This window comes from Loxodonta africana, chromosome 4, assembly GCF_030014295.1.
Source record: "Loxodonta africana isolate mLoxAfr1 chromosome 4, mLoxAfr1.hap2, whole genome shotgun sequence".
NCBI classification, from domain to species: domain Eukaryota; kingdom Metazoa; phylum Chordata; class Mammalia; order Proboscidea; family Elephantidae; genus Loxodonta; species Loxodonta africana.
In genome coordinates, this window is record NC_087345.1 from 119,858,778 (window position 1) to 119,885,258 (window position 26,481).

Consider the following 26,481-nt stretch of genomic DNA (forward strand, 5'->3'; position numbering starts at 1 on the left):
ACAGGGGAGAGTTTCACTTCAAGGTTTAAAGAGTATGTCAGGGTAACAGTCTTGGGGATTCTTCTAATCCCAATGGGTTCAGTAAGTCTGAATTCTTTAAGAATTTGGAGTTCTGTTCCACATTTTTTCTCTTTCGATCAGGATCTGTCTCTTGTGTTCCTGATCAGAATGTTTGGTAGTGGTAGTTGGGTAGCGGTGACTGGGCACCATCCAGTTCCTTTGGTCTGAAGGTAGAGGAGACAGTGGTTCACTGAGACAATTAGTTCTGTAGCCCACTTCCTTCTCCGATTCTTGAGTTTCTGTCTTCCTCTTCTGTGCCGGACAAATAGAGGCCAATAGTTGTGTCTTAGATGGCCATTTGTAAGCTTTTAAGACTACTGACACTACTCACTAACTTAGGAGGTAGAACATAAACTTTAAAAACTATATTATTCCAATTGACTGAATCGTCCCACCAAACCATGGTCCTAAGTCTTCAAACCAAGAAAACTTGATGACTGGTTATGTCTAGGTATCAGCATCTGTAGCCCCTATTTGTTTTATTGTATATGTATACATGTATTGGTTGTAGTTATTGCTGCAAAATTACATATAGCATAAACTAAAAAAACCAAACCCGTTGCTGCCAAGTTGATTCCAACTCATAGTGACCCTATAGGAAAACCTTGGTGACATAGTGGTTAAGTGCTATGGCTGCTAACCAAGAGGCCAGCAGTTCAAATCCACCAGGCGGTACCTGAAAACTGTATGGGGCAGTTCTACTCTGTCCTGTAGGGTCACTGTGAGAATGGTATATAACATTACCCATTCATTCTTTTTCTTGTGTTCAACTTATTGTCATCAACTACATTAGTCAACTTGTGCAAGCTTCACTCACATTCGGTGTCACCTTTCCCATCACCGTAAACAAAAAGTGATTTCTACCTAGAGAGTGATTCCCCCTGTCTCTCCCTCCCATATCTGGTAACAAGCAATGAGCTTTGGTCTCTGTATATTTACCTATTCTTGTCATTTCATAAAAGTGAGATCATATAATATTTGTCCTCTTGTGATTGACATATTTTGTTCAGTATAATGTCCTTCAGGTTCATCCACATTGCAAGATGATTCTGGAACTCATTTTTCTTTATGGCTGAGTAGTACTCCATTGTATGCAGGTACTACATTTTGTTTTTCCATTTATCTATTGATGAGCACTTAGGTTGTTTCCATCTTTTTGCTATATGTCTGTTTGTGTCACTTCTATTAGATCCTTAGGGTATATACCTAGGAGTGGAATTGCTGGGACATATGGTAGTTTTATTTTTAATACTTTGAGTAAATGCCATACTGTTTTCCATAGTAGTCGTACAATTTTACATTCCCATCAGCAAAGGATAAGGGTTCCAAGGTCCTCACTTCCTCACCAATGTTTGTTGTTTTGTGTTTTTGTTTGTTTTTTGATCAATGCCATTTTAGTAGGGGTGAGATGGTATCTTATTATGGTTTTGATTTACATTATGGCTAATGACAGAAAGCATCTTTTCATGTATTTGCTGGCCACTTGAATATTCTCTTTGGTGAGGGTCTATTCATCTCCTTTGCCCACTTTTTGATAGAATTACTTATATTTTTGTTGTTCAGTTGTTCATTTAATACTTTTTAATGTTGGATAAGAGAGTGATGACCTGAAGCTAGTACCAGAAGTTGTAAAATTCTAACTTCAATAACATGGCAGTTATTTTAACACGTATTTACTTTTCATGGATTTCAATTATATACTCAGTGGACATTTGTGGAATGTAAAAGAAATGAAACTACAGTAAGTGTCATTTATAGCAGACCCATTTTTGGTGAATTTTTGTCAATACTGTGATATCATTAGTTTCTATTAGGGCATGAATAAGAGGTATGGAAAAAAAGATGTTCTTATCCTTATGAGGATATTATATAAGTTAATACTGCAGGCTAACTGAAAATCTGAAACAATGTTCATGACCATTATCATGTAAATTTACCTGAAAGTGTATAAAAGTATGTAATTGTATCTCTCTTTCAAATTGGCTCTCTAGGCATTAAAATTCAAAATATTGGTGAAGAACAAGAAAATAGGAACGTTAACAGAAACCCGTGAAAGGAGAGGTTCTAATAAGCATGGCCTGGTAGAGGAATTTGAAGAAGAAGTCGATCAAGAAGATGAGGAAGATGCAGCATCTGAGGTTCCTTCTTTCAAAAGCAGTCAGGGAAAGAAAGTAGAGGCCAAAAAGAAAAATCAGGAAAAGGAAGCACAATCAAGCAGATTAACAATTTTCAAAAAAAAGGTAAGAATTTGCTCTGTTAAAATCTTACACATCATTGAAAAGTTTTCTAATTTTCTTCTCATTGTTGGAGAATTAAAAAACTTAGTAGGGAAAAATCTTTTTTTTTTTTTTCATTTATGGCAGCACTAGTCAATTATTTAAAATTTACTGTGAAAAAATTGGCAGTGCAGAAGATATTTTAAAAGTTGTTTTCTCTTTTTCCGTATTAGCTGTTATTAAAAAAAATTTTTTTCCTCTATTGTTGCTATTGTTAGGTGCTGCTGAGTCATTTCTAATTCATAGTGACCGTGTGTACAACAAAATGAAACACTGCCCTGTCCTGCACCATCTTCACAATCTTTGCTATGATTCAGCCCCTTGTTGCAGGCACTATATCAATCAATCTGGTTGGGGGTCTTCCTCTTTTTCACTGACCCTCCACTTTACTTAGCATGATGTCCTTCTTCAGGGACTGGTCCCTCATGATAACATGCCCAAAGCACCTGAGATGAAGTCTCGCCATCTTTGCTTGTAAAGAGCATTTTGGCTGTACTTCTTCCAACACAGATTTGTTCGTTTTTCTCGCAGCCCATGGTATATTCAATATTCTTTGCCAACACCATAATTCAAAGGCATCAATTCTTCTTCAGTCTTCCTTATTCATTGTCTAGCTTTCACATGCGCATGAGGTGTTTGAAAACACAAGGGGTTGAGTCAGGCACACCTTAGTCCTCAAAGTGACATCTTCACTTTTTAACACTTTACAAAAGGCTTTTGCAGCAGATTGCCCAATTCAATGTGTCATTTGATTACTTGACTGCTGCTTTCATGAGTGTTGATTGTGAATCCAAGAAAAATGAAATCCTTGACAGCTTAATTCTTTTCTCCATTTATAATGATGTTCTTTATTGGTCCAGTTGTGAGGATTTTTGTTTTCTTTATGTTGAGGTGTAATCTGTACTGAAGGCTTTGGTCTTTGATTTTTATCAGTAAGTGCTTCAGCCCTCTTCACTTTCAGCAAGAAAGATTATGTCATCTGCATATCACAATTTGTTAATGAGTCTTCCTCCAATCATGATGTCCTGTTCTTTATCATTTAGTCTAGCTTCTTGGATTATTGGCTCAGATTGAGTAAGTATGGTGAAAAGACACAACCCTGATGCACACCTTTCCTGACTCTAAACCACACAGTATCTCCTTGGTCTGTTTGAACGACTGCTTCTTGGTCTGTGCACAGGTTCCTTATGAGCACAATTAAATGTTCTGGAATTCCCATTCTTCGCAATGTTAACCATCATTTGTTATGATCCACATATTCAAATGCGTTTTCTTATTCAAAAAAATGCAGGTAAGTATCTTTCTAGTATTCTCTGCTTTCAGCCAGGGTTCATCTGACATCAGCAATGATATCCCTCGTTCCAGGGCCTCTTCTGAATCCAGCTTAAATCTCTGGCAGTTCCCTGTAGATGTACTGCTGCAGCCATTTCCCTCTATAAAAATTTCCCTCTATAGTGGACAAATATTTAATATGCCCACTTATGTAATAGGACCCTACGGGTCTGTCAGTTTGTCCTACTGTGGAGGCTTTTGTGTTGCTGTGATGCTGGAAGCTATGCCACCGGTATTCTAATACCAGCATGGTCACCTATGGTGGACAGGTTTCAGCTGAGCTTCAGACTAAGACAGGCTAGGAAGTAGGACCTGGTGGTCTACTTCTGAAAGGAATTAGCCAGTAAGAATCTTATGAATAGATAGAATACCAGTGGAACATTGTCTGATATAGTGCCGGAAGATGAGCCTTTCAGGTTGGAAAGCACTCAAAAGACTACTGGGGAAGAGCTATCTCCCCAAAGTAGAGTTGACCTTAATGACATGGATGGAGCCAAGCTTTTGGGACCTTCATTTGCTGATGTGACATGACTCAAAATAAGAAGAAACAGCTGCAAACATCCATTAAAAACCAGAATGTGGAATGTACGAAGTATGAATCTAGGAAAATTGGAAATTATCAAAAATGAAATGGAACACATAAAGATCAATTTCCTAGGCATTAGTGAGCTGAAAGGGACTGGTACTGGCCATTTTGAATCGGACAATCATATGGTCTACTATGCCGGGAATAATAAGTTGAAGAGGAATGGCATTGCATTCACCTTCAAAAAGGACATTTCAAGATCTATCCTGAGGTACAACGCTGTCAGTAATAAAATAATATCCATACACATACAAGAAAGACCAGTTAATACGACTAGTATTCAAATTTACACACCAGACACTCAGGTGAAAGATGAAGAAATTGACAGTTTTTACCAACTTCTGCAGTCTGGACTCGATCGACAGGCAAACAGGATGCATTGATAATTGCTCGCGATTGGAATGTGAAAGTTGGAAAAAAAGAAGAAGGATATAGGTAGTTGGAAAATATGGCCCTGGTGATAGAAATGATGCTGGAGACTGCATGATGGAATTTTGCAACACCAATTACTTCTTCATTGCATAACAAAATGGTTACTATACACATGGACCTAACCAGATGGAGTACACAGGAATCAAATTGACTAATCTGTGGAAAGAGTCGATGGAAAAGCTCAGTATCATCAGTCAGAACTAGGCCAGAGGCTGACTAAGCAACAGGCCATCCATTGTTCATATGCAATTTGAAGTTGAAACTGAAGAAAATTAGAACAAGTCTATGAGAGCCAAAGTATGACCTTGAGTACATCCTATCTGAATTAATAGACCATCCCAAGAATAGATTTGGTGCACTGAACACTAATGACCAAAGTTGTAGAAAGACATCATACATGAAGAAAACAAGAGGTCATTAAAAAGACAGGAAAGAAAGAAAAGACCAAAAGGGATGTCAGAAGAGACTCTGAAACTTGCTCTTCAATGTGGAGTAGCTAAAGCAAATGGAAGAAACAATGAAATAAAAGACTTGAACAGAATATTTCAAAGGGAGACTCGAGAAGACAAAGTAAAATATTATAATGACATGTACAAAGACCTGGAGTTAGAAAACCAAAAGGGAAGAACGTGCTGGACATTTCTCAAGTTAGAAGAATTGAAGAGAAAACTCAAGCCTCGAGATGCAATATTGAAAGCTTCTACGAAGAAAATATTAAATGAAGCAGGAAACCTCAAAAGAAGATGGAAAGAATACACACAGTCACTGTACCAAAAAGAACTGGTCAATGTTCATCCATTTTAAGAGGGAGCATATTATCAGGAACCCATAAGGTTGCTATGAGTCAGAATCGACTCAACAGCAGTGGGTTTGGTTTTTGGTTTTGGTATGGTACTAAAGGAAGAGGTCCAAGCTGCACTGAAGGCATTGGTCAAAAACAAGTCTCCAGGAATTGACTGAATATCAGTTGAGATGTTTCAATAAACAGATGCAGAGCTGGAAGTGTTCACTTGTCTATGCCAAGAAATTTGGAAGACAGCTACCTGGCCAGCAGACTGGAAGAGATCCATATTTATTCCTATTCCAAAGAAAGGTAATCCAACCGAATGTGGAAATTATAGAATAATATCACTAATATCACACACAAGTAAAATTTTGCTGAAGATTATTCAAAAGCTTCTGCAGCAGTACATCAACAGGGAACTGCCATAAATTCAAGTCAGATTCAGAGGAGGAGAGGAACGAGGAATACCTTTGCTGATGTCAGATGGACTCTGGTTGAAAGCAGAGAATACCAGAAAGCTGTTTATCTGTGTTTTATTGACTATGCAAAGGCATCCGACTGAGTGGATCATAACAAATGAGGGATTACATTGGGAAGAATGGGAATTCTAGAACACTTAATTGTGCTCATGAGGAACCTGTGCATAGATCAAGAGGCAGTTGTTCAAATAACCCAAGGGGATACTGTGTGGTTTAAAGTCAGGAAAGGTGTGCATCAGGGTTGTATTCTTTCACCATACTTATTCAATCTGTATGCTGAGTCAATAATTCGAGAAGCTGGACTATATGAAGAAGAACTGGGCATCAGGATTGGAGGAAGACTCATTAACAATCTGTGTTATGCAGATGACACAACCTTGTTTACTGAAAGTGAAGAGGACTTGAAGCACATACTGATGAAGATCAAAGACCAAACCCTTCAGTATGGATTACACCTCAACATAAAGAAAACAAAAATCCTCACAACTGGCCCATTAAGCAGCATCATGATAAACAGAGAAAAGATTGAAATTGTCAAGGATTTCATTTTACTTGGATTCACAATCAACCCCCATGGAAGCAGATGTCAAGAAATCAAAGGACATATTTTATTGGGCAAATCTGCTGCAAAAGACCTCTTTCAAGTATTAAAAAACAAAGATGTCACCTTAAAGACTAGAGTGCACCTGACCTAAGCCAGGGTTTTTTTCAGTTGCCTCATATGTATGTGAAAGCTGGACAATGAATAAGGAAGACCAAAGAAGAATTGATGCCTTTCAATTATGGTGTTGTGAAGATTATTGAAGATACCAAGGACTGCCAAGAAAATGAACAAATATGTCTTGGAAGAAGTACAACCAGAATGTTTCTTTGAAGCAAATATGGCAAGACTTTGTCTCACATGCTTTGGAATTGTTATCAGGAGGTATCAGTTCCTAGAGGAGGACGTCATGCTTGGTAAAGTAGAGGGTCAATGAAAAAGAAGACCCTCAGCAAGATGGATTGACACAGTGGCTGTAACAATGGCCCGAAGTATAACAATTGTGAGAATGGTGCAGGACGCTGCAGTGTTTCGTTCTATTGTACATTGGGTCACTGTGAGTTGGAACCGTCTTGACAGCACCTAAGAAAGACAACATGTAGTAGGCATTGTGCAGTGTACAAAAGATATGTAGATTAAAAACATAATCTTCCTACTGTCAAGATCATACTGGCAGAGACATACAAAGAAATCGATGTTAGTAATGCATAGTATTGTTGTTATTGTTAAAGGCCATTGAGTTGGCTCTGACCCACAGCAATCCTATATATAACAGAACATAATATACTAATACATAAAATCAGGGTGACAAAAGACAGTGTATTAGGCTGCATGTAACACAAAACCAAGCCAGCTGGTTCAAGTAAAACGGGAATTATTTGGCCCACGTAAATGAAAAGTTGAAGGAAAAAATTTCTAATTTTAGGGATGACTTAGTGTAGTGTCTCAAGCAAGGTCAATAGACCTTTATTTCTTTCTCCAACTTTTGGCTCTGCTTTCTCTGTATTGGTGGCTAGATTGTTGCAAAAGCTTCAGCTTAATATCTTTTCAGATTCAAACCCAGTGTAGTACCTATCTACTGCCTAGGTGACCCAACACATTTTTATAGTGCAGTGGGTATGAATCAGTTATGTGTACATCCCTGAACCAATTACTGTTGCTAGGGGAATCCAAAGCTCTCATTAGCCAGGCCCAATCTGCAGGGTCCATCCCTACGCACACCGATCAATCATGAGCGAGGAGTGTGTCCCTAAAACAAAACTTGGGATGTGGTTAACACAAGTGTAAGGGAAATAATTGCTGGGCTGCAGAACAGCAGATTCCATTACATAATAGAAACTATTCCACAAAGTTAGATAGAACTGGAAATATACTTACTCATGATTAAAATTCTTAAATTTATATAATTCATGATGACAAACAGATCTTTGGGAAAAAAAGAAATAGCAATAATTATCATCGTCAGTACTTAATATGTTAATTTGTGTTTTAGATTTATGCTATCTCATATTAACATCAAATACTGTAGTCATAAAAAATAATCAAAATGGCTTGATCTAAATAGTTTTTGAGAAAATAATCTTACCAAAAGACTAAAATCATTGCTTTGCAAACATAGTTTCTTTATTGGAAAAAGAATATTTCAAATGATTGGCCAAAATGTGAAATTACCGTATTATATTTTTAGACCTCGAAGGTGAAAATAGCTCTGGCCCTATCAGATCTTGTCATTTACACTAAAGCTGAGAAGTTCAGAAGCTTTGAACATTCAAGAATGCATCAGCAATTTAATGAAAATAATTCCATTGGGGAGTCACGGGCCCGAAAACTTTCAAAGCTGAGAGGTAAGTTCTTATGATTCGAATAGATGTAGTTTTTAAAAAAGGTATGTTCACTGTGAAGGTGTCAAGGTTGATCAGTGATGTTTATCTTATAAAATGTTAATATATTTAACGTTATTTGGAAAGGGATTATATGCTTCAGGTTACATTAAGTTCTAGTTGGAAGAACTTAGCCATTAACTGCTTTAAGCCATGAAATTTTGATTGAGGATGTCCAGTGTGGTGACTTTGATGGGGCTGTGGTGGTGAGTGGTTTCTAGAAGAGAGCGGGGTTGACAAGGCTGCAGGGATAGGCAGAGCCAACGTTTAAAAACAAACAAAAAAACACTTGCTGTCCAGGGGGTTTCAACCGTGGGGACATCATGTGTGTCAGAGTAGAACTGTGCTCCATAGGATCTTCAGTGGCTGATTTTCCAGGAATAGATAAGCAAGTCTTTCTTCTGAGGCACCTCTGGGTGAGTTCCAACTTCCGACTTTTTTGTTAGCTGTGAATGTGTTAACAGCTTGCACCACGTGGCAGCGTAAGGGTGAGACTGCAGGGAGGGAGGAAATAGTGAAGGTCTTTGACAGTGACTGCAGAGATGCAGGATGCAGTGGTTAAGAGCTTGGCTGCTAACCAAAAGGTCGGCATTTCTAGTCCACTAGCAGTCCTTGGAAATCCTATGGGGCAGTTCTACTCTGTCCTACAGGGTTGCTGTGAGTCAGAATTGACTTGATGGCAACAGGTTTGGTTTATTTTGTGTGTGTGTTGTGGAGACATGGTGAATTTTGTAGATTCAGCAGGCATCCTAAGAGGCAGAGTTCATTAGTCCTGTTGTTGTTGTGCACTGTTGAGTTGATTCTGACTCAAAGCGGCCCCATGTGATAGAGTGGAAGTACCCCATAGGGTTTTCTAAGGAGCTCTGGTGGTTCAGTGGTTAAGCACTCAGGTGTTAACTAGAAGGTCATCAACTGTAACTCACCAGTCGCTCCTGAAAGAAAGATGTGGCAGTCTGCTCCTATAAATATTACAGCCTTGGAAACTCTATGGGACAGTTCTACTCCCTCCTATAGGGTTACTATGAGTCAGAATTAACTCAATGGCAGTTGGTTTGGGTTTTGTTTTTTTAATCTTTACGGGAGCAAATTGAATAGGTCTTTCTCCCACAGAGCCGATGGGTAGTTCAGTTAGCAGCTGAGTGCTTAACTGCAGTGCCACCAGGGCTCCTTTCATTAAACCTGTATATCCATGGTGAAGGGGTGGGAGGAAATGGCATCTAGGCCAGGACACCAGACGGCTGTGCAGAGCGTGCACTGCGTATCTCCCTAGGGTAGTATTCTGTCTCTGAATCTTCTTTTCATTCTCTTCTGATTCAGATTTGAATCAGATAGAGGCCAAGATGGAACAAGGCCTGGGAAAGAGAATTGGAAGCAGAGCCTCTCCCTTTTTCAGACTCATATGCTGAAGAATATCTCATACATGAAAAGAGATGGGCAAGGAACTCATCAGTGATTCCAAAATCCCTCTTTAAAAATAACCATCTGCCATTGGTGTTTCTGTGTAGAAACACCGACGCAGGAAAATAAGCACCTGCAACCCACTTTAGAAAAGCTATTGGCTCTTTGGAAGTGCAGATTCTGATATACTTGTTGGTTAACCTCATGGGCTGGCAACTGTGCCTAAGGGTTTTGAGGTATACTTTAACTCAGCTCCTCAAACTGTTTTAGAGATCCTGCATATTTTAAGCCCACCCCCTCCCCGCCTTTTTAAAAATTTTATACTGTGGATGGTGACCAAAAGTCAATTCAGCAGTCCTGGACCACAGTTAAAATAGTAGAGTAGCATAGCATAGAATAGAGTGGGTTGTATGCAAAAAAGTATTGTTTTATAAAACAAGCATGTGTGTGTGTGTGTTTGTGTGTGTGTTGGGTTGCACTGTAAAATGTATTTCTTACTGTGGGATGTGGTCAAGAGAGTGAATGACCTTCTTTACAGGCCCCTGTTCCTTGAAACTATCAAAGGCTTTTGTTGTTATTCATGAAGACCTCTGGCCACAGGAAAAATAGTTATAATTCTCTCATTCTTAATTTTATTAAACAATTTCACAAAATTTGAAAAGGGATTTGGGTAGTTCATGTACGTGTATACAAACACACATACACACAGAAAAGAATGGGAAGATATATCCCAAGGAATTGTCAGTTTAACAGAACATATTAAACTAAGAAGTAAGAAAATCACTTTAGGTTAAGGGTCCTTAGAGATGGTTATCACTTTGTAGATAGAAAAATTAAGATCCCAAATAGTAAGTATTTTACCTAAGGATAGATATCTCTAGGGCTGAATAAGAGAGAATGATGCTTGGACAGGATGCTGCCTTTATACATAAATGGCTTCAAAGTAAACTTTCTCTCAAGGAGTGTATAACTTTTTAAAATGTATTAATAGAGTTAATTGTAATTTTTTATGTGGCAATGTTCCCCAAAAAACAGTATTTAGGGTGAGAGACGCAATGATTCTGTTCTAGTTTGATTAGTAAATACGCTGCATCATAGGCAATAACCATTTTTCCCAATCCTGGTCACCATGTGAACAGGAATGGTTGTGAGAACAGGATATGCTTAGTGCAAGAAGAAAAGCCTTGCAGAAACATAAAGTCTGTGTTCAAAAATTTGATGGAGCGTCCAATGGTAAAGGTTATAAACCAGTTTTAAACCTCAGGTAATTTAAATAGGATACAAATAAAAAGAAATTTGTAAATAATATATAGAGATTTAAATAGACTATATATTTAAAAAAAAACGTTGCCGTCAGTCGATTCCGAATCATAGCAACCTAAAAGGACAGGGTAGAACTGCCTATAGGGTTTCCAAGGAGGTGGATTTCAACTGCCGACCTTTTGGTTAGCAGCCGAACTCTTGACCACTATGCCACCAGGGTTTCCAGACTGTACATACACTATACACACGTGTGTGTGTAGACATATAGATATATATACACACACATATGTGTGTGTATGTATATATATACATATATATATATGTCTGTGTGTTTGCATGCAGATATGTATATATACTACAAGTACATAGACCTTGTCTCAGTAAGGAATACCTTTGAAATAACTGGAGGTATTGGGAGATGGCGAGTTCTCTTTTAACCAAGGGATGCAAAGATTGAATGAATTCTTGAGGAAGATGATGGGGTGGGGAGTTGGTGACGGAACTGGCTAACTTTAAGGCCCCATTTGACTCTGAGCATCTGTGAAATTAACCTGGTTAATTCGGTTAGCATTATATAGCTTTATATCACTTACATGTGATTCTGCCCTAATGTGATAGAGTAACAAGAACAAAATTGGGGAAATACGCTACTTTTGTTTTGAAAAAGAACAGGGATACTTTATTTTGGAATTTTATATATATTTTTATATCAAAATAATATTAATTTGGTTGTAGAAAAAAAGAAGTATAAATTTTGAATCCATTTTCCTCTCAAGTGAATTATCAGGATACCTAAATTGTATACTAAAATTATTAACTCTTCACTAACAGTGAATTACACAGTCAAACATGAAGGCATGGATTTATTTTGATTTCCATGAATTACAGATATTGTTGCTAAGATAATACATAACAAAGTTATTGAAATTATTATAAAACCAAAACCAAACCCATTGCCGTCAAGTCAATTCCGACTCATGGCAACCTGATAGGGCAGAGTAGAACTGCCCCATAGGATTTCTAAGGAGCGGCTGGTGAATTCGAACTGTCAAGCTTTTGGTTAGCAGCCGAGCTCCTAACTGCTGTGCAATCAGGGTCTCATACATAATATATAGAAGTAGTAGCCAATTTAATTTTTATTTGAACTCTTTCTCAATGTTTTAATTATTATTATTTTTTTTTAGCAAAAGAATTTATTTTTCACACTAGGAATTTCATTACCAGAATATATCCCAAAGCAACGAGAACAGACTCTTCTAATTTCAATCCCCAGGAATTCTGGAATATAGGTTGTCAGATGGGTATGTTATATACAATACTGAGTTTGCAAAAGTAAGATAAATTCTTCTTCTTCTTCTTTTTTTTAACACACTTATAGAAGAGCTTCCTATGAAGGTTTTTGGATCTGGGTCTTTTGGGGCAAGGCATTAAAAGCAAATCATTGGTTTCAATCGTTGAAGTCATTCCTAAATGGCTTAGAAGAAATAAATCTAGGTGAAGGTTGAGGGTGTGAAGGTTGAATTCATGAGGGGTTAGTATGAGACAGGTCTGATGAAAAAAGGAAGCCAAAAATAAAGGTAAAGGGACATTGAAGATCAAGTTCCTCTGCTTAAAAGATTCGCTAAAGTCCCCTCCAAATTATGTGCCCTCTACCTTTTATACTTTACACCTCTACATTCATACATGCTACAACACCGATGAACCTTGAAAGTATTAAGCTGAGTGAAATTAAGTCAGTCACAAAAGGACAAATATTGTATGAAATATCTAGAAGAGGCAATTGTATAGAGACAAAGTTTATTAGTGGTTACCAGGGCCAGGTGGGAGAGAGAAAGGAGGACTCAATGCTTAGGGGACACTGAGCTTCTGCTAAGGGTGATGGGAAAGTTTAGGAACTGACTGAGGTAGATGAACACAATGTCTCGGAACTGTACATGGGAAAACTATTGAAATGTCAAATGCTTCATTACGTATATATTTACCACAATTAAAAAAAAAAAAAAGAGTGAATGGGATTACATGCTTTGTTCTTTGTCCTCACCAGACCCTCCCTATTCCAAAATGAACAGCTCGTATAGTACTGGCACTAACCAGTCAGAAAGGGCTAGGTGTGAACTCTTCTGCTACTGAATTGTGGCAAGGCCCAGAAGTGAAGTGGGACCAGGCTGGAGGGTGGGCTGTGATAACAAATGCAGTCGCCATTTACCAGCCCATATGGAGGTATTTCTACATTTTAACAACCATTATTGCTCTGCCCATTTCTCACTTTCTCCTCAAGTGACAGCAGCATCTCTTTGGACTTCAAAGAGTAAGATGTAATTGGTATCTTCTCTTTGCTTCATTTAATGTACTGATTTTCTTTATTTTGATATATTTTTTTTTAGTTTATCTGACACGTACATTGCTTTTTTTTTTAAATTGCTAGTCCATAATCTGTACTGTGTCATTTTGATTTTTTACTTAAAGCAATAAAATAATTTAACTTTTGGAAAAATTTTGAAACTCACTTCATACATTAATATAGACATGGCAGGAGGAAAATATTTAAAAATCATGACTTACTAGGCTAAGAACATTTAGAAAATATACAACCCATGATTAGATTTCAGCGAATTGTTTAACTGTTTCTTTAACTGTACTCTCTATTTCCTGAAAATGTTGAAATAATTTTTCTCACAGTGGCCTTAAATTTCCAGACCCCTGGTCTGCCTATGGACCTACAAAATGGAAAATTTTTGGACAATGGTGGTTCTGGGTATATTTTGAAACCACAGTTCCTAAGAGAGAGTAAATCGAACTTTAATCCAAATGAAGCACTGAAAAACAGTAAACCAATTACACTTACAATAAGGGTAAGTTTAATAACATCTTTTTCTTGTACTTTTATTTGGTTAGATATATAAACTAGATAGTTTTCCCTTAGTGGTTTTTAAGTTTTGTTAATTTTTTCAGGTGCTGTAAGAAACCAAAACCAAACCTGTTGCCATCGAGTCGATTCTGACTCAGAGCGACCCTATAGGGCAGAGTAGAACAGTTTCCCGGGAGCAGCTGGGGGATTTGAATTGCTGACCTTTTGGTTAGCAGCTGAGCTCTTAACCACTATGCCAGTGGTATTTCAGCACCCTTCCATGTCTGAAGATGTTTTTCTGTTGCCTTATTGCATGAATGATTACCTGCCTATGGATTGAAATATTGGAGCTAAGACTTTCTCCTTTCAAATATCTATTTTGTATTATTCTGTGGTCGTTAAGCATTTAATATTGTGATAGAGAAGTCTGAGTCCAGTCCAATAATTAGTTTGTGATTATCCTGCTTTCCCGCCCCACAGCTTTAAAGAATTTTACAAATAAATTCTAGAAGCTATTTTCTTTCAGTAATCTCCAGAATTAGCTTTTGCAGTAACAGGATTTTTTCCCCATTATGTCTCTGAATATAATTTGCTTGTTTGGAAATCATAAGTGTCCATGTTTTTCTCTAGTATCTATTCTCTGTGTCTACCTATATGTGTCAACTTTATCACTTTCTTTTTTCCTCTGCGTTTTGAGAGTGTTTTTAACTTTTTTTCCTCTACATTTATGACTCTAGGTCTGTAGTTGATTTTATTCTTTACCGATTCTAATGTAGATTTGAAATTTTCTCTTGTATTATTAGTCCCTCCCCTCCCATTGTTATTTACCTGATATTGTTTCTTTCACATTTCCCTCTGTGTCATATCCAGCAACTGCTCCCCCTGGGGTATTTTCTTATTATTTCATCTTTTGTTTCATTACATCTTTGTGTAAGTTCATTGAGAGCAAATGCAGTTGTCTAAAATATATCGTTTCCATTAGCAAAGGCCTTTCAAAGCTTTCTTATTTTATATCCTAAGTGCTCCACTTATTTTCTTTTTTAAAAAATGTCATTGAAAAGCCCCTAGTTGTTTTTCTTTCCATTTAATTGTGTGTTGCTTTAGGTGCCATCGAGTCGGTTCCAACTCAGAGTGACCTTAGGTACTTATAGCGACCCTAGGTACAACAGAACGAAACACTGGCCAGTCGTTGCCATCCTCACAATTATTGTTTTGCTTAAGCCCATTGTTGCAGCCACTGTGTCAATCCACCTTGTTGAGAGTCTTCCTCTTTCTATGGCCTTCTACTTTACCACACAGTCCTATTTTACACTGTTTATATACCTGCTGTTGGCAAATCAATAGGATGGGTATGGTCTCATTAGTCCCTTTTTCTATTTAAGTAGATGTCGCTAGAACCATGTGAACCACCAGACCCTATTCTGGATGTTTGGTAAATACTTATATTGCTGTCCCTGGCCAGGTTTATTGTGTTTCATGTTATTGCCTAGTGTAGCTCTGCTGGCTCTATTGGCTGGTGAGAGCTCCGTTCGTTCCCATTACCTGGCTGTCTGAGAGTATGTGTAAAGCTAGAAGCCCCTCCTCCCAGGGTGTGGTTCTCTCATGACTCCTATCTCAGCTCCTTCCACCACTGTCATAACATCACAGGATTTGAGGAATCATTCACAGCCATTTCAGCAGGCCCTCACCATTTTATCCCAGCCAAATAAGGAGGCTTGGAAACTACATTCTGGAAGTTAATGTGGAAAGAGAGTACAGAAAAGACGATGGGACTGAAATGATCCTGGCCGCTGCAGGAAACAGCTCCAGTGGAGCATGTAGGTGACTCTTCTCCTGGTTGTTAAGGGTTTTGTAGAAGCATATAGTGGATGGAAAGAAATTGCCTACAACACTACGTTCAGTCAAAAGTTTATTAGTTGGCATTCATTCTAGGATCTGGGCCAAGTTACTTTACAATGTTATTATAACTTTGGCATCCTTTCTGTGCTTTCTAATAGTTGCTCTGGTGAGAAGAAGAGGTAAACCAGCCACTCTGTAAAATCTCTTCCTACTCCACACAAACCTCCTTGGTGTGTTTCTGTGATTGTACCTTTTCTTTTTAAATTTACCTCCCAAGCTAGTCTTTCTCATTTTCTTTCATTCCTCTTTCTCTACTTGCCCCTGAAGTACTTAATTGCCTAAGGCTTTCTTCTTAAGCTTTGTCTCAAATTATATATTCCCCTTGGGTTATTTTATACACACTCATGGGTTTAACCACCACGTACATACCAATAATGCTCAAATTTTAATGTGACCTCATTTTTGAGATCTAAAGGCATATTTTTAACAGTCTGCCTAGCATCTCTATCTATGTAACCACCATTTTGTCAAACTTAAAATATTAAAAACTGGAGACTTCTGGTTTCCAGTCTGACACATAAAGAGCTTGGAAGCTGCCACTCCCATCCTCAAAACCAGAAAAAAAATCTGAAAACAAACAAAAACCTGTAAATTACAATTCTTCTGAGATCTATCAGAGAACTGAAAAAAACAAACAAACAAAAAACCAGAAAAGAACTGCTGCCCTGAAAAGTGGAAAGACAGGCAGATACGGTGAATCACTTAGTTTACCAAGAGCAGAAGGCCAGGAGCAAAAGCCTGAAGCTGGAGCCAGTGACTGTAGGAACACTTAAACTGTAATCAGCATAATGCTGGAGTCTCTGTGGACTAGCTTGAGGGTTAAGAATTCTTGGGGGTGAGGGGTGGGGGTAGTTTTAGGGTAACAACCACAGATCTGTAAATTCTACCTCCAGGAGTACTATCAAATCCTCATTGTAAAGACTAGAGAAAATCCCCTCCTATTTCTGGCAAAGAGCCCTTTGTGGTACAACGTTTTTTTTTTATTTCTGGCAAAGAGCCCTTTGTGGTACAACGGTTAAGTCCTCAGCTCCTAACGGAAAGGTCAGCGATTGGGACCCATCAACCACTCCAAGGGTAAAGACCTGGCAATCTGCTCCTATAAAGATTACAGCCTAGGAAACCCTATAGGGTAATTCTACTCTGTCCTATAGGGTCACTATGAGTCAGAATGTACTTGACAGCATACAACACAACAATTTTGGCAAGGAGAGGGGGAAAGTGGCCATTCTGAAATATGCCCAGAGCTCTCTATTCTCCTTAACAAGGTCTGGCCTCTATAGAAATTATTTTTTCTTTGTCTAATAGACTTCGGTTTACCAAAGCCTAATCAACCTGTGGGAAGGAAAAAAACCTATCTCTAGCCTTCTCTAACTTTCTTGTCTCACCTATGAGGGAGATGGAATTCTGAGAAGCATTTGTGAAGGTCGCACTTCAGGGATACAAGCACACTAAATGACTGAGATCTAGTCATTAATCATTAGACGCTGGAATGTATCCCCCTCCCCCCGCACATACCCTACTGCTACATCATTAGGGTTCCTCTTTTTTTTTTTTTTTTATAATAACTAGGGATTACAGCTCAAAGAACTGCAAGCCTCAGATCCTATTTGAGTTTCTTTGGAAACCCAAGGCAATGAGGGAGATAAAAACAAGGACACTAGAGAAAATTTTATCTTCTGATACCACAGCTACAGCAAACAGTAAACATAGCCTAAACTCACACCCCAGATTTATTTATCTCAGTTCATTTTACCCAGTACATCATGTTTGGCTTTCAGCAAAAATTTAAGGTATGCTAAAATGCAACAAACAAAAAAACTCCAAATAGTCTGAAGAGACAAATAAAGCATTAGACCCAGGCTCTCATAAGGCTAAGATTTTGGAATTATTAGGTGGGGAATTTAAAATAACTATGATTGACACGCTACAACTTCTAGAAGATAACGTAAGAGAAAATCTTGGGTTTGCCTGTGACTTTTTAAGTACGACACCAAATGCATGATCCACGAAAGAAAAAAATTGATAAGCTGAACTTCATCAAAATTAAAAAATTCTGTTCTGTGGAAGACACTGTTACAGCAAAAGAAAAGATAAGCCATGGATTGGGAGAAAATATCTGAAAAACATACATGATGAAGGACTTGTATCAGAAATGTACAAAAATTTTCCTCCCTTTCTTCCTTTATTCTTCCTTCCTCCTTTCCTTCTGTATTTTCAAATCTAATTACTTATTTGTTCTTATTATAACCTCAAGAAATTGATTTTTTTTTTTTAGAACTGCATTTTTAGGCTTAACTCTTTCATTTCTCATCCTGAAATTAGTACATTTCAAATATAGTTGTTTCGTGCTCACTTTGTTCCTTGAAGTAAAACAAATCTTTGTTTCGACAATTAGCTTGGCTAAAGGCTAGATGGAAATTACTAAATCATTTGTTAATCATTCTTCTGATAGTCAGACCTGAATGTACATATGAAATAATCAATTTTGTCAGATTCAGGTGACTTTTCATGACAATACTGATAGTAATGGATAATGAAAAATTTCATTGTAAGTCATTCAAACATAAATTCTACCATCGGAAAAAACTGTCATCAGAAATTGTGTTTTGTTTTTAATGTTTGAGAAGTAGTATTCATATTGTTTCCAATTTTTAGCTATATATACATAAGATGAACTTGAAAATAGCATGTTAGCAGACGAATTCATCCTGAATTACAGAAAAATTTGATCATAACAAATGTTTTTTTAAAAAATGTATGTTAATGAATCATTAATGGAAAATGTGGATTCCGCTGTATTCACATATCAGTAAAATGGGATAATTTAGACATGCTCTTGGTGTTTATGAACTGAAACTTGAGGATAAAAGAGTTAAATCTCAAAATTTGCATTTTTTCCAGCTTCAATATTTGTAGAAGATGACCTAGAGTCTATTAACTTTTTTGGAGTAGATATTTCTATTTTGAATTTCAGCGGTGATGAAGTTTAATATTTTGCTAAATTCTTTTATTAAAAATTATTCATGCAGCTCATCAGTGGTATCCAGCTGCCGCTTAGTAATCCCTCATCACCTAACAAAGCCGACACACTGGTGATAATAGAAATTTATGGTGTTCCATACGATCAAATGAAACAGCAGACTCGTGCAATTAAAAAAAATGGTGAGCTCCTAATACATCTTGTTGAACTTCTATTAGACTTCATTTTGGAAAGCTTATACTTTTTTATATATATTTATTATTTATGAGGTAAATGTTTTACATTATGTTCAAGGTTACTAAAGTGTTATATGCATATGTTAGTTATCTAGTGCCGCTGAACCAGAAATACCATAAGTGCGTGGCTTTAACAAACAGAAATGTTTTTTCTCACAATTTAGGAGGCTAGTAGTCTGATTTCAGGATGCCAGCTCCAGGCAAAGACTTTCTCTCTCTGTTGGCTCTGGAGGACAGTCCTTGTCTCTTCTGAACTTCTGCTCCTGGGCAATCTTTTTGTGGCTTGGCATCTCTCTTTTTCCAACTCTTCTCTCCCTTGCTTGTTTAATCCCTTTTATATCTCAAAAGAGATTGATTTAAAACACACTCTACACGAATCCTGCCTTGTTGACATAACGAAGACAACCCATTCTCAAATGGGATTATAACCACAGGTATAGGGGTTAGGATTACAACACATATTTTTGGGGGGCACAATTGAATCCATAACTAACAGTAAAAACAATTTGGCAATGATTTAAGACATTGTTTAGGTATATTTTCAGATTATGAATACAAAAATTTATCTGATCTGCAAAATTATTACCTTTTGCATTTTTATGTTTTCCCCTGTATCACTGAATTAAGAGAGACATTTTGGCCGTGAAAATCTAGCTAGCTTCTAGTCTCTGTGTAAAACAAATTTTTTTAAAAATTGTGATTGTTCTGACACAGCATATTACACATTTTTACCTCACTCCCTGAGTTATTTTAGATCAAAGATCTACAGCTTCTGACTCAGTAAGTATGCCATAGAAACCTATTCATACGATGTTTGGATGCATAATTCAGTCATTTTTGTCAGATGTGTGGGAAAGGAAGAAATGGCTTTGGTAAGGTTTTGAGAGTTTCAACATTCCATGACATTTTATGTAACAGGGTAATGGCATTGTCATTTTCCACTAAGGCTATCAGAAAAGGATAGGTTGCTAAGATGGACCCTTGGTCAGAATTACCTTGGAGGAGACCTGGAACTGATCCTGGCATCTGGAATATTCTTTGAGTGCGTATTCTCAAAGTATAGCAGGCTTTCTTTCAGAGTCTGAAATTACACTGCAGGCCTAATTGGCACCGATAGAGGAGCAGGTGGAGTTTTATTGGCCTTTCTCTTCTTGGGCAATAATTCCTAACAATGTCATTGGTCTGTCTTTCTGCTTTCTGACTATGCTTCCAGCATGGCTTCTAGTTTTAAAGATGGGGGAAAAGATTTGGGAAGTTTTTGCTACCTTACACCATTATCAATGGAAAGGAATACTGGTGGCGACTATGGCTTATTGCCTTTTTGTTTACCTTTAGAGTTGAAGGAAGGAGCCCTGGTGGTGCAATAGTTAAGCGCTTGGCTGCTAATCAAAAGACTGGCAGTTCAAACCCATACAATGGCTCCATGGGAGAAAAGACCTGGTGATCTGCTCCCATAAAGATTGCAGCCTAGGAGAAATCCTATGGGGCAGTTCTACTCTGTCACATAGAGTCATTGAATCAGAATTGACTCAACAGCAAACAACAGAGTTGAAGGCACATTACAATGATATTATCAAGAAATAGTAACTGCTAATGTCTGGAAATTTGTAGTAACCTACCTCTTGTTACCTTCACCCCTACTTGAATATTCAGGGCAGTAAACACAGAACCTTTATTTATTTAACACACCCCTTATAATACTATGATTCTAGCTCCCGTTAGACTTTTGATAACATCTCTCGGTTTTATGGGAATATCCCTGCAGAATTCAGTGTAGTTCATCAAACATTGTTGTGGCCCTGCTGTGATAAAAATGTGGTGCTAAATATCAAGAGACTTAAAATCTCTATTTATTATTGATTTATTATTATACATGCTCCAACTAACTACATTGTAGATAGTTTACATTTCAATATGGGAGATGAGATAAAAGTAAACTTACTATGACATAGTATCTGGTTAGTGGAAACCCTGGTGGTGTAGTGGTTAAGAGTTCAGCTGCTAACCGAAAGGTCAGCAGCTGGAATCTACCACGCACTCCTTGGAAATGCTATGTGGCATTTTTTTTTCTTTAGCTTTTTTTTTATCTGGTTGGTGCTTTAAGTACAAAGAACTTTTGTGAAAGGAGCAAATTTGGAGATGGTACTTGAAGAATGAGAAGAATTTTAACAGAGATTTGGAATGAGGGCATTTAAGGCAAAAGAAATAATATGAATGTTACAGTATGCTGAACACAAAATTCAAACATGCTAGGGAAAAGCCAAGAAGTTCAAAATGGGTGGAATATAGGTATTTAAGGAAGATTTGGAAACCCTGGTGGTGTAGTGGTTAAGTGCTGACCAAAGGGTCAGCAGTTCAAATCCTCCAGGCACTCCTCGGAAACTTTATGGGGCAGTTCTACTTTGTCCTATAGGGCCACTACGAGTCGGAATCGACTCGACGGCACTGGGTGGGTTTTTTAAGGAAGATTTGTGTGAGATAAATGAAAAAGTATACTGGGAATGAACAGTATAGCCACGGTAAGATGTTAGGAAATTTCTGTAGATAATGAATAATGCTTTTAAGCTGGGAAATAATGATAACAGAGTTGAGCTTTAGGGAGATTGTTTCTGCATATTAGATAGGAAGAAGTGTATGAGACGGAAATGAGAAATACAAACTAGAGTCAAGATACGATTTCAATAGTTAGAGGATGTGGAAGTCAGGTCTTGAAGAAGGGTGTGGCACTAGAAAAGGAATGAGTGATACATGTGAGAAACGCTATGCAGGAGTAAAAGTCTAAATAGTTGCACAGGACAGACGGCTCAGAAGCCTAGTAGCTTGACTTCTAGGGTAATGATGGTGTAATTAAATACACGAGAGCCCGGGACGGAAAGGATCATTTATGCATAGGGTATAGAAGTAGTTCTTCAGTTTTGGTCATACTAGGGAAGATCATACTCATAACTGTCAAATTCTGGTATCCTGGTTTACTTCTTTTATTTATTTTTTCTAAATTTTATTTATTTTGTTGCTGTTGTTGAGAATATACACAGCCAAACATAAACCAACTAAACAGTTTCTACATGTACAATTTAGGGACAGTGTTTACATTCTTAGAATTGTGCAACCATTTTCACCCTCCTGTTCTGAGTTGTTTCTCCCTCATTAACATAAACTCACTGCCCCCTAAGGTTCCTATCTAATTTTTCAAGTTGCTATTGTCAATTTTATCTCATATAGATTGTGTTCTTAAGGGCATAATGCTCAAGGCAGGCCTTTTTTACTAGGTAAGCTAAACTATTGTTCAGTTTTAAGATGACTTCAGAGGATATTTTTGGTTTAAGTTTTAAAGGTTATCTCAGGGCAATAGTCTCAGGGGTTCATCCATCCTCCATGGCTCCAAAAAGTCTGGAGTCCATGAGAATTTGAAATTCTGTTCTATATTTTCCCCGTTTTGATCAGTATTCTTCTAGGGAGTCTTTGATCAAAATGTTCAGTAATGGTAGCCAGGCACTATCCACTTCTTCTGGTCTCATGGCAAAGGAGGCATTTGTTCATGAAGACAATTAGCCACACATTCCATATCTCCCTCCTGTTCCTGACTACTTTTTCCTCTGTTGTTCCAGGATAATAGAAACCAATTGTTGTGCCTTGGATCCCCACTTGCAAACGTTTCAGACCCCAGGCACTATGCAACAAACTAGTAGGTAGAACAGGAGCGCTAAACATGTTATTAGGCCAATTAATTGGGATGTCCCATGTAACCACCACCCTAAACCTCCAAACCAAGGAACTGAGTCCTATGAGGTGTTTGGTTGTACATCACCAGCCTTAGCAGCTACTCTTTTATTTTTTGTCATTGTTGTAAACATATCTATCACGCAACTTCTGCCAATTCAACATTTTACAAGTGTACAACTTATTGGGAACAATGACAACAGCAATTGCCTGTGCAACCCTACAATGTGATTTTTCCTTTTCCCCTTCCCTCCTGCTCCTGGTAATCACTAATAAACTTTTGTCTCTGTACATTTGCCTTTTCTTGCCTTTTTGTATAAGTCAGGTCATACAATATGTGTCCTTTTGTGATTGGCTTATTTTGCTCAACATAATGTCTTCAAGCTCCATCCATACTATAGCACGTACCAAGGCTTCATTTCTCCTACTGGCTGAGTAGTATTCCATTGTATGTATGTACCATATTTTGTTTATCCATTTATCTGTTGATGGGCATTTGGGTTGTTTCCATCTTTTGGCTATTGTGAATACTGCTGCAATGAACATTGGTGTACAAATATCTTTTTGAGTCTCTGCTTTCAAGTCTTTTGGGTATATATACTTAGGAGTAGAATTGCTGGGTTATACGGTAGTTCTATTTTTAGTTTTTTGAGGAACTGCCACACTGTTTTCCACAATGACTGTACCATTTTGCATTTCTACTAGTAGTGGATGAGGGTTTCAATTTCCCCACATCCTTGCCAATATTTGTTATTTTCTACATTATTAATCTTAGCCATCCTAAAATGGTACCTCATTGCGGTTTTGATTTCTATCTCCCTGATGGTCAATGATGTTGAGTATCTTTTCATGTGTCTGGTGGCCATTTGAATGTCCTCTTTGGTGAGATTTCTGTTCAAATCTTTTGCCCATTTTATGATTGGGTTATTTGTCTTTTTGTTAGTAAGTCATTGAAGTTTTATATATATTTTTGTTATTGGATTCTTATTGCATATATGATTTCCAAAGATATTCTCCCAGGTGGCAGCTTGTCTTTTCACTTTTTTGGTAAAGTCTTTTGGTGAGCAAAAGCTTTTAATTTTTATGAGGTCCTATTTATTTATTTTGTCTTTTGCTGTTTTTGCTTGTTATTACATTAGATAATTCACTGATAAAAAACTATGTTGCCCCTGCATTTTCTTCTAAGAATTTTATGGTTTCAGTTTCCACATTAGGTCCTTAATCCATTTTGAATTTATTTTTTGTGTACAATGTGAGGCATGGATTCTCTTTCATTTTCTGCATGTGGAAATCCAATTTTCCCAGCACCATTTATTGAAGAGACTCTTCTTTCCCCATTGAATGGACTTAGCACCCCTGTCAAAAATCAGTCAACCATAAATGTGTGGGTTTATTTCTAGACTTTCAATTCTGTTCCATTGGTCTATCAGTACTAGGCTATTTTGATTACTGTAGCTGTATAGTATGTTTTAAAATCAAGAAGTGTGAGTCCTCCTACTTTGTTCTTCTCTTTCAACATTGTTTTAGCTATTCTGGGCCTCTTGACATTCCATATAGAGTTGAAGATTGGTTTTTCTACTTCTGTAAATAAGGTTGTAGGAATTTTGATTGGAATTGCATTGCGTCTATAGATCATTCCTGGCAGTATTGACATCTTAACAATATTAAGTCTCCCAGTCCACGAATGTGGAGCGTATTTCCATTTCCTTAAGTCTTCTTTAATATCTTTCAGCAGTGTTTTATAGTTTGCATTGTACAAGTCCTTCACATTTTTTTTATAACTAAGAATTAGGACTTCCCCCATCATCAAAACATGATTGTGTATGTGTGTGTGTTTGTATGCCTCTGTGTGTGTGTGTGTGTGTGTGTGTGTGTGAGAGAGAGAGAGAGAGAGAGAGAGGCAGCGAGGGTGGGGGAGAGAGAGAAAGAGCAGTGAGAATTGAAGTAGGGGGTAGAAGAATCAATCAGTTTAAGAATTTTCTGCAGATATTTTGCTGTTTCTATGAAGAATTGACTCAAACCTGCTCTGCTACTTAATGGCTATGTATCTGAAACCCTCAGGACATTGTGTAATATCTTTATGACTCAGTTTCCTTATCTGTAAATGCAGATAATAATAACCGTGATGTGATTGTTGTGAGATTAAATGATATCATCTATATACAATTCTTAGAACACTGCCCAGCAATAGTAAACACCTGATAAATATGGCTATTGTCTTATTCCTTTCTCATTTAGTGCATTAAACATTTAAGCATTCTAAAATACAAACTATCATTACTATTATCAAAATATTGATATTGTCTGTGATTCTTTATATCCATTCCTTTATATTTCAGCTTTTAGTCCAAGATGGAATGAAACCTTCACATTTATAATTCACGTACCAGAACTGGCATTGATACGATTTGTTGTTGAAAATCAAGTTCTAATAACTGGAAATGAATTTCTTGGGCAATATACTTTACCAGTTCTATGCTTGAACAAAGGTAATATTTCCTAAAGTAAGATTATTAACATTTAATGTAACATGCATGTATCATAGACACACTTTGACATGCCAAATACCTATTCCTGAAAGGTGAATATAAAGGAAATGTTGTGTATTGACACACATTTTCTCAGTGGAATTATAGAAATGCCCTCTGATGTGGAAGATGGGGTAGGGTGGGGCATTACTAAGAAGGCTAATTCAGCAAATTTGGCAGGTTTAAGCATTTCTTTACAGAGATCACAGCTCTTTTGTTTCAGTGAAGAGTAGTCATGACTATCATACAGAAAATGAAGGATGGGATTCATCCAGAAGGGAGAAGCAGTGACTCATTCTTCCTGCTTGAGGAGAAGAGACTGGGAGCCCAAGGCTGTCCTTTCCTGATCCTTTTCAGGGATGACTTTATGTTGCAGAGTCTCCCTTGCTCCGATGATTTACTCTGCGTTCCCAATATGTACACTCATCTAACACCAGCTAAGATGCATCTAGGAATCGGGGTCTTCCCAAAGCAGGGCTGGTGGTTAATTTTGGAACATGCTATACTTTGAGAGGGGCGAGTGTGAGTGTGTCAGGCAGTAGGAAGCCAGCATAGAAACTGCAAATATTTTATTTTCATGAAAATATAAGTAGCCAGTCATGGTTTTCACGTATGCTTAGTAAATATATCCTTTTCCTCAGTAGGACTATTGGGGCCATCATTGAATAATTTTTTTTTTTTTTTATTGTTCTAATTAGATACAATTCCCTTTGCAGGTTACTGTCGTGTTCCTCTGTTTTCCAAAGCAGGTGAGAGTCTTGACCCTGCTTCACTGTTTATTTATGTTTGGTACGTCCGATAGCAACTAATAGCCTCTTACATGTTGATAGGTGTACAACACAATAAAACAACCAAAATAAATGTCCACATTCTTTCTTTTTTAACATATAGCAAGGTAATTGTTTACAAGAACAGAAACATTTAGCAAATTTGCTTTTAAATATACCAGATGGAGCAGTGGAAACGAGAAAAAGAAATTTCAGGGTGTCCCAACCAGTGTGGCATTTTTGTCAGCAGACTTCTATTGCTCCGCTGCTACTGAGGCTGCTTTTTCAAATTGCTTCTATCATTTTTTATTAGTAGAACTTATAAGCTTTTTAAATATGTCTGATTATATATGTTAGCAAATATTTAGCAATATAAATGAAATGTGAAATCTAGAGTATTTTAACTTCTAGACACCCACTACTGCACATTTTACACATTTTAGGGAGAACAAATTAGATTCTGAGGTGCTTT

At 37.3% G+C, this 26,481-nt stretch overlaps 1 protein-coding gene across 1 annotated transcript in view; it reads left to right on the forward strand.

The window, feature by feature from the left end:
- PLCZ1 (phospholipase C zeta 1) overlaps positions 1-26,044 on the forward strand; it is a 42,140-nt gene extending 16,096 nt beyond the window's left edge. Inside the window, exons 5-11 of the mRNA XM_023554696.2 lie at positions 2,052-2,231; positions 8,178-8,334; positions 12,216-12,332; positions 13,711-13,883; positions 18,808-18,940; positions 25,054-25,203; positions 25,959-26,044. Coding sequence (XP_023410464.1) covers positions 2,052-2,231; positions 8,178-8,334; positions 12,216-12,332; positions 13,711-13,883; positions 18,808-18,940; positions 25,054-25,203; positions 25,959-26,044 — 996 coding nt within the window. The remainder of the gene's footprint in view (positions 1-2,051; positions 2,232-8,177; positions 8,335-12,215; positions 12,333-13,710; positions 13,884-18,807; positions 18,941-25,053; positions 25,204-25,958) is intronic.
- The last annotated feature ends 437 nt before the right edge of the window (positions 26,045-26,481 follow it).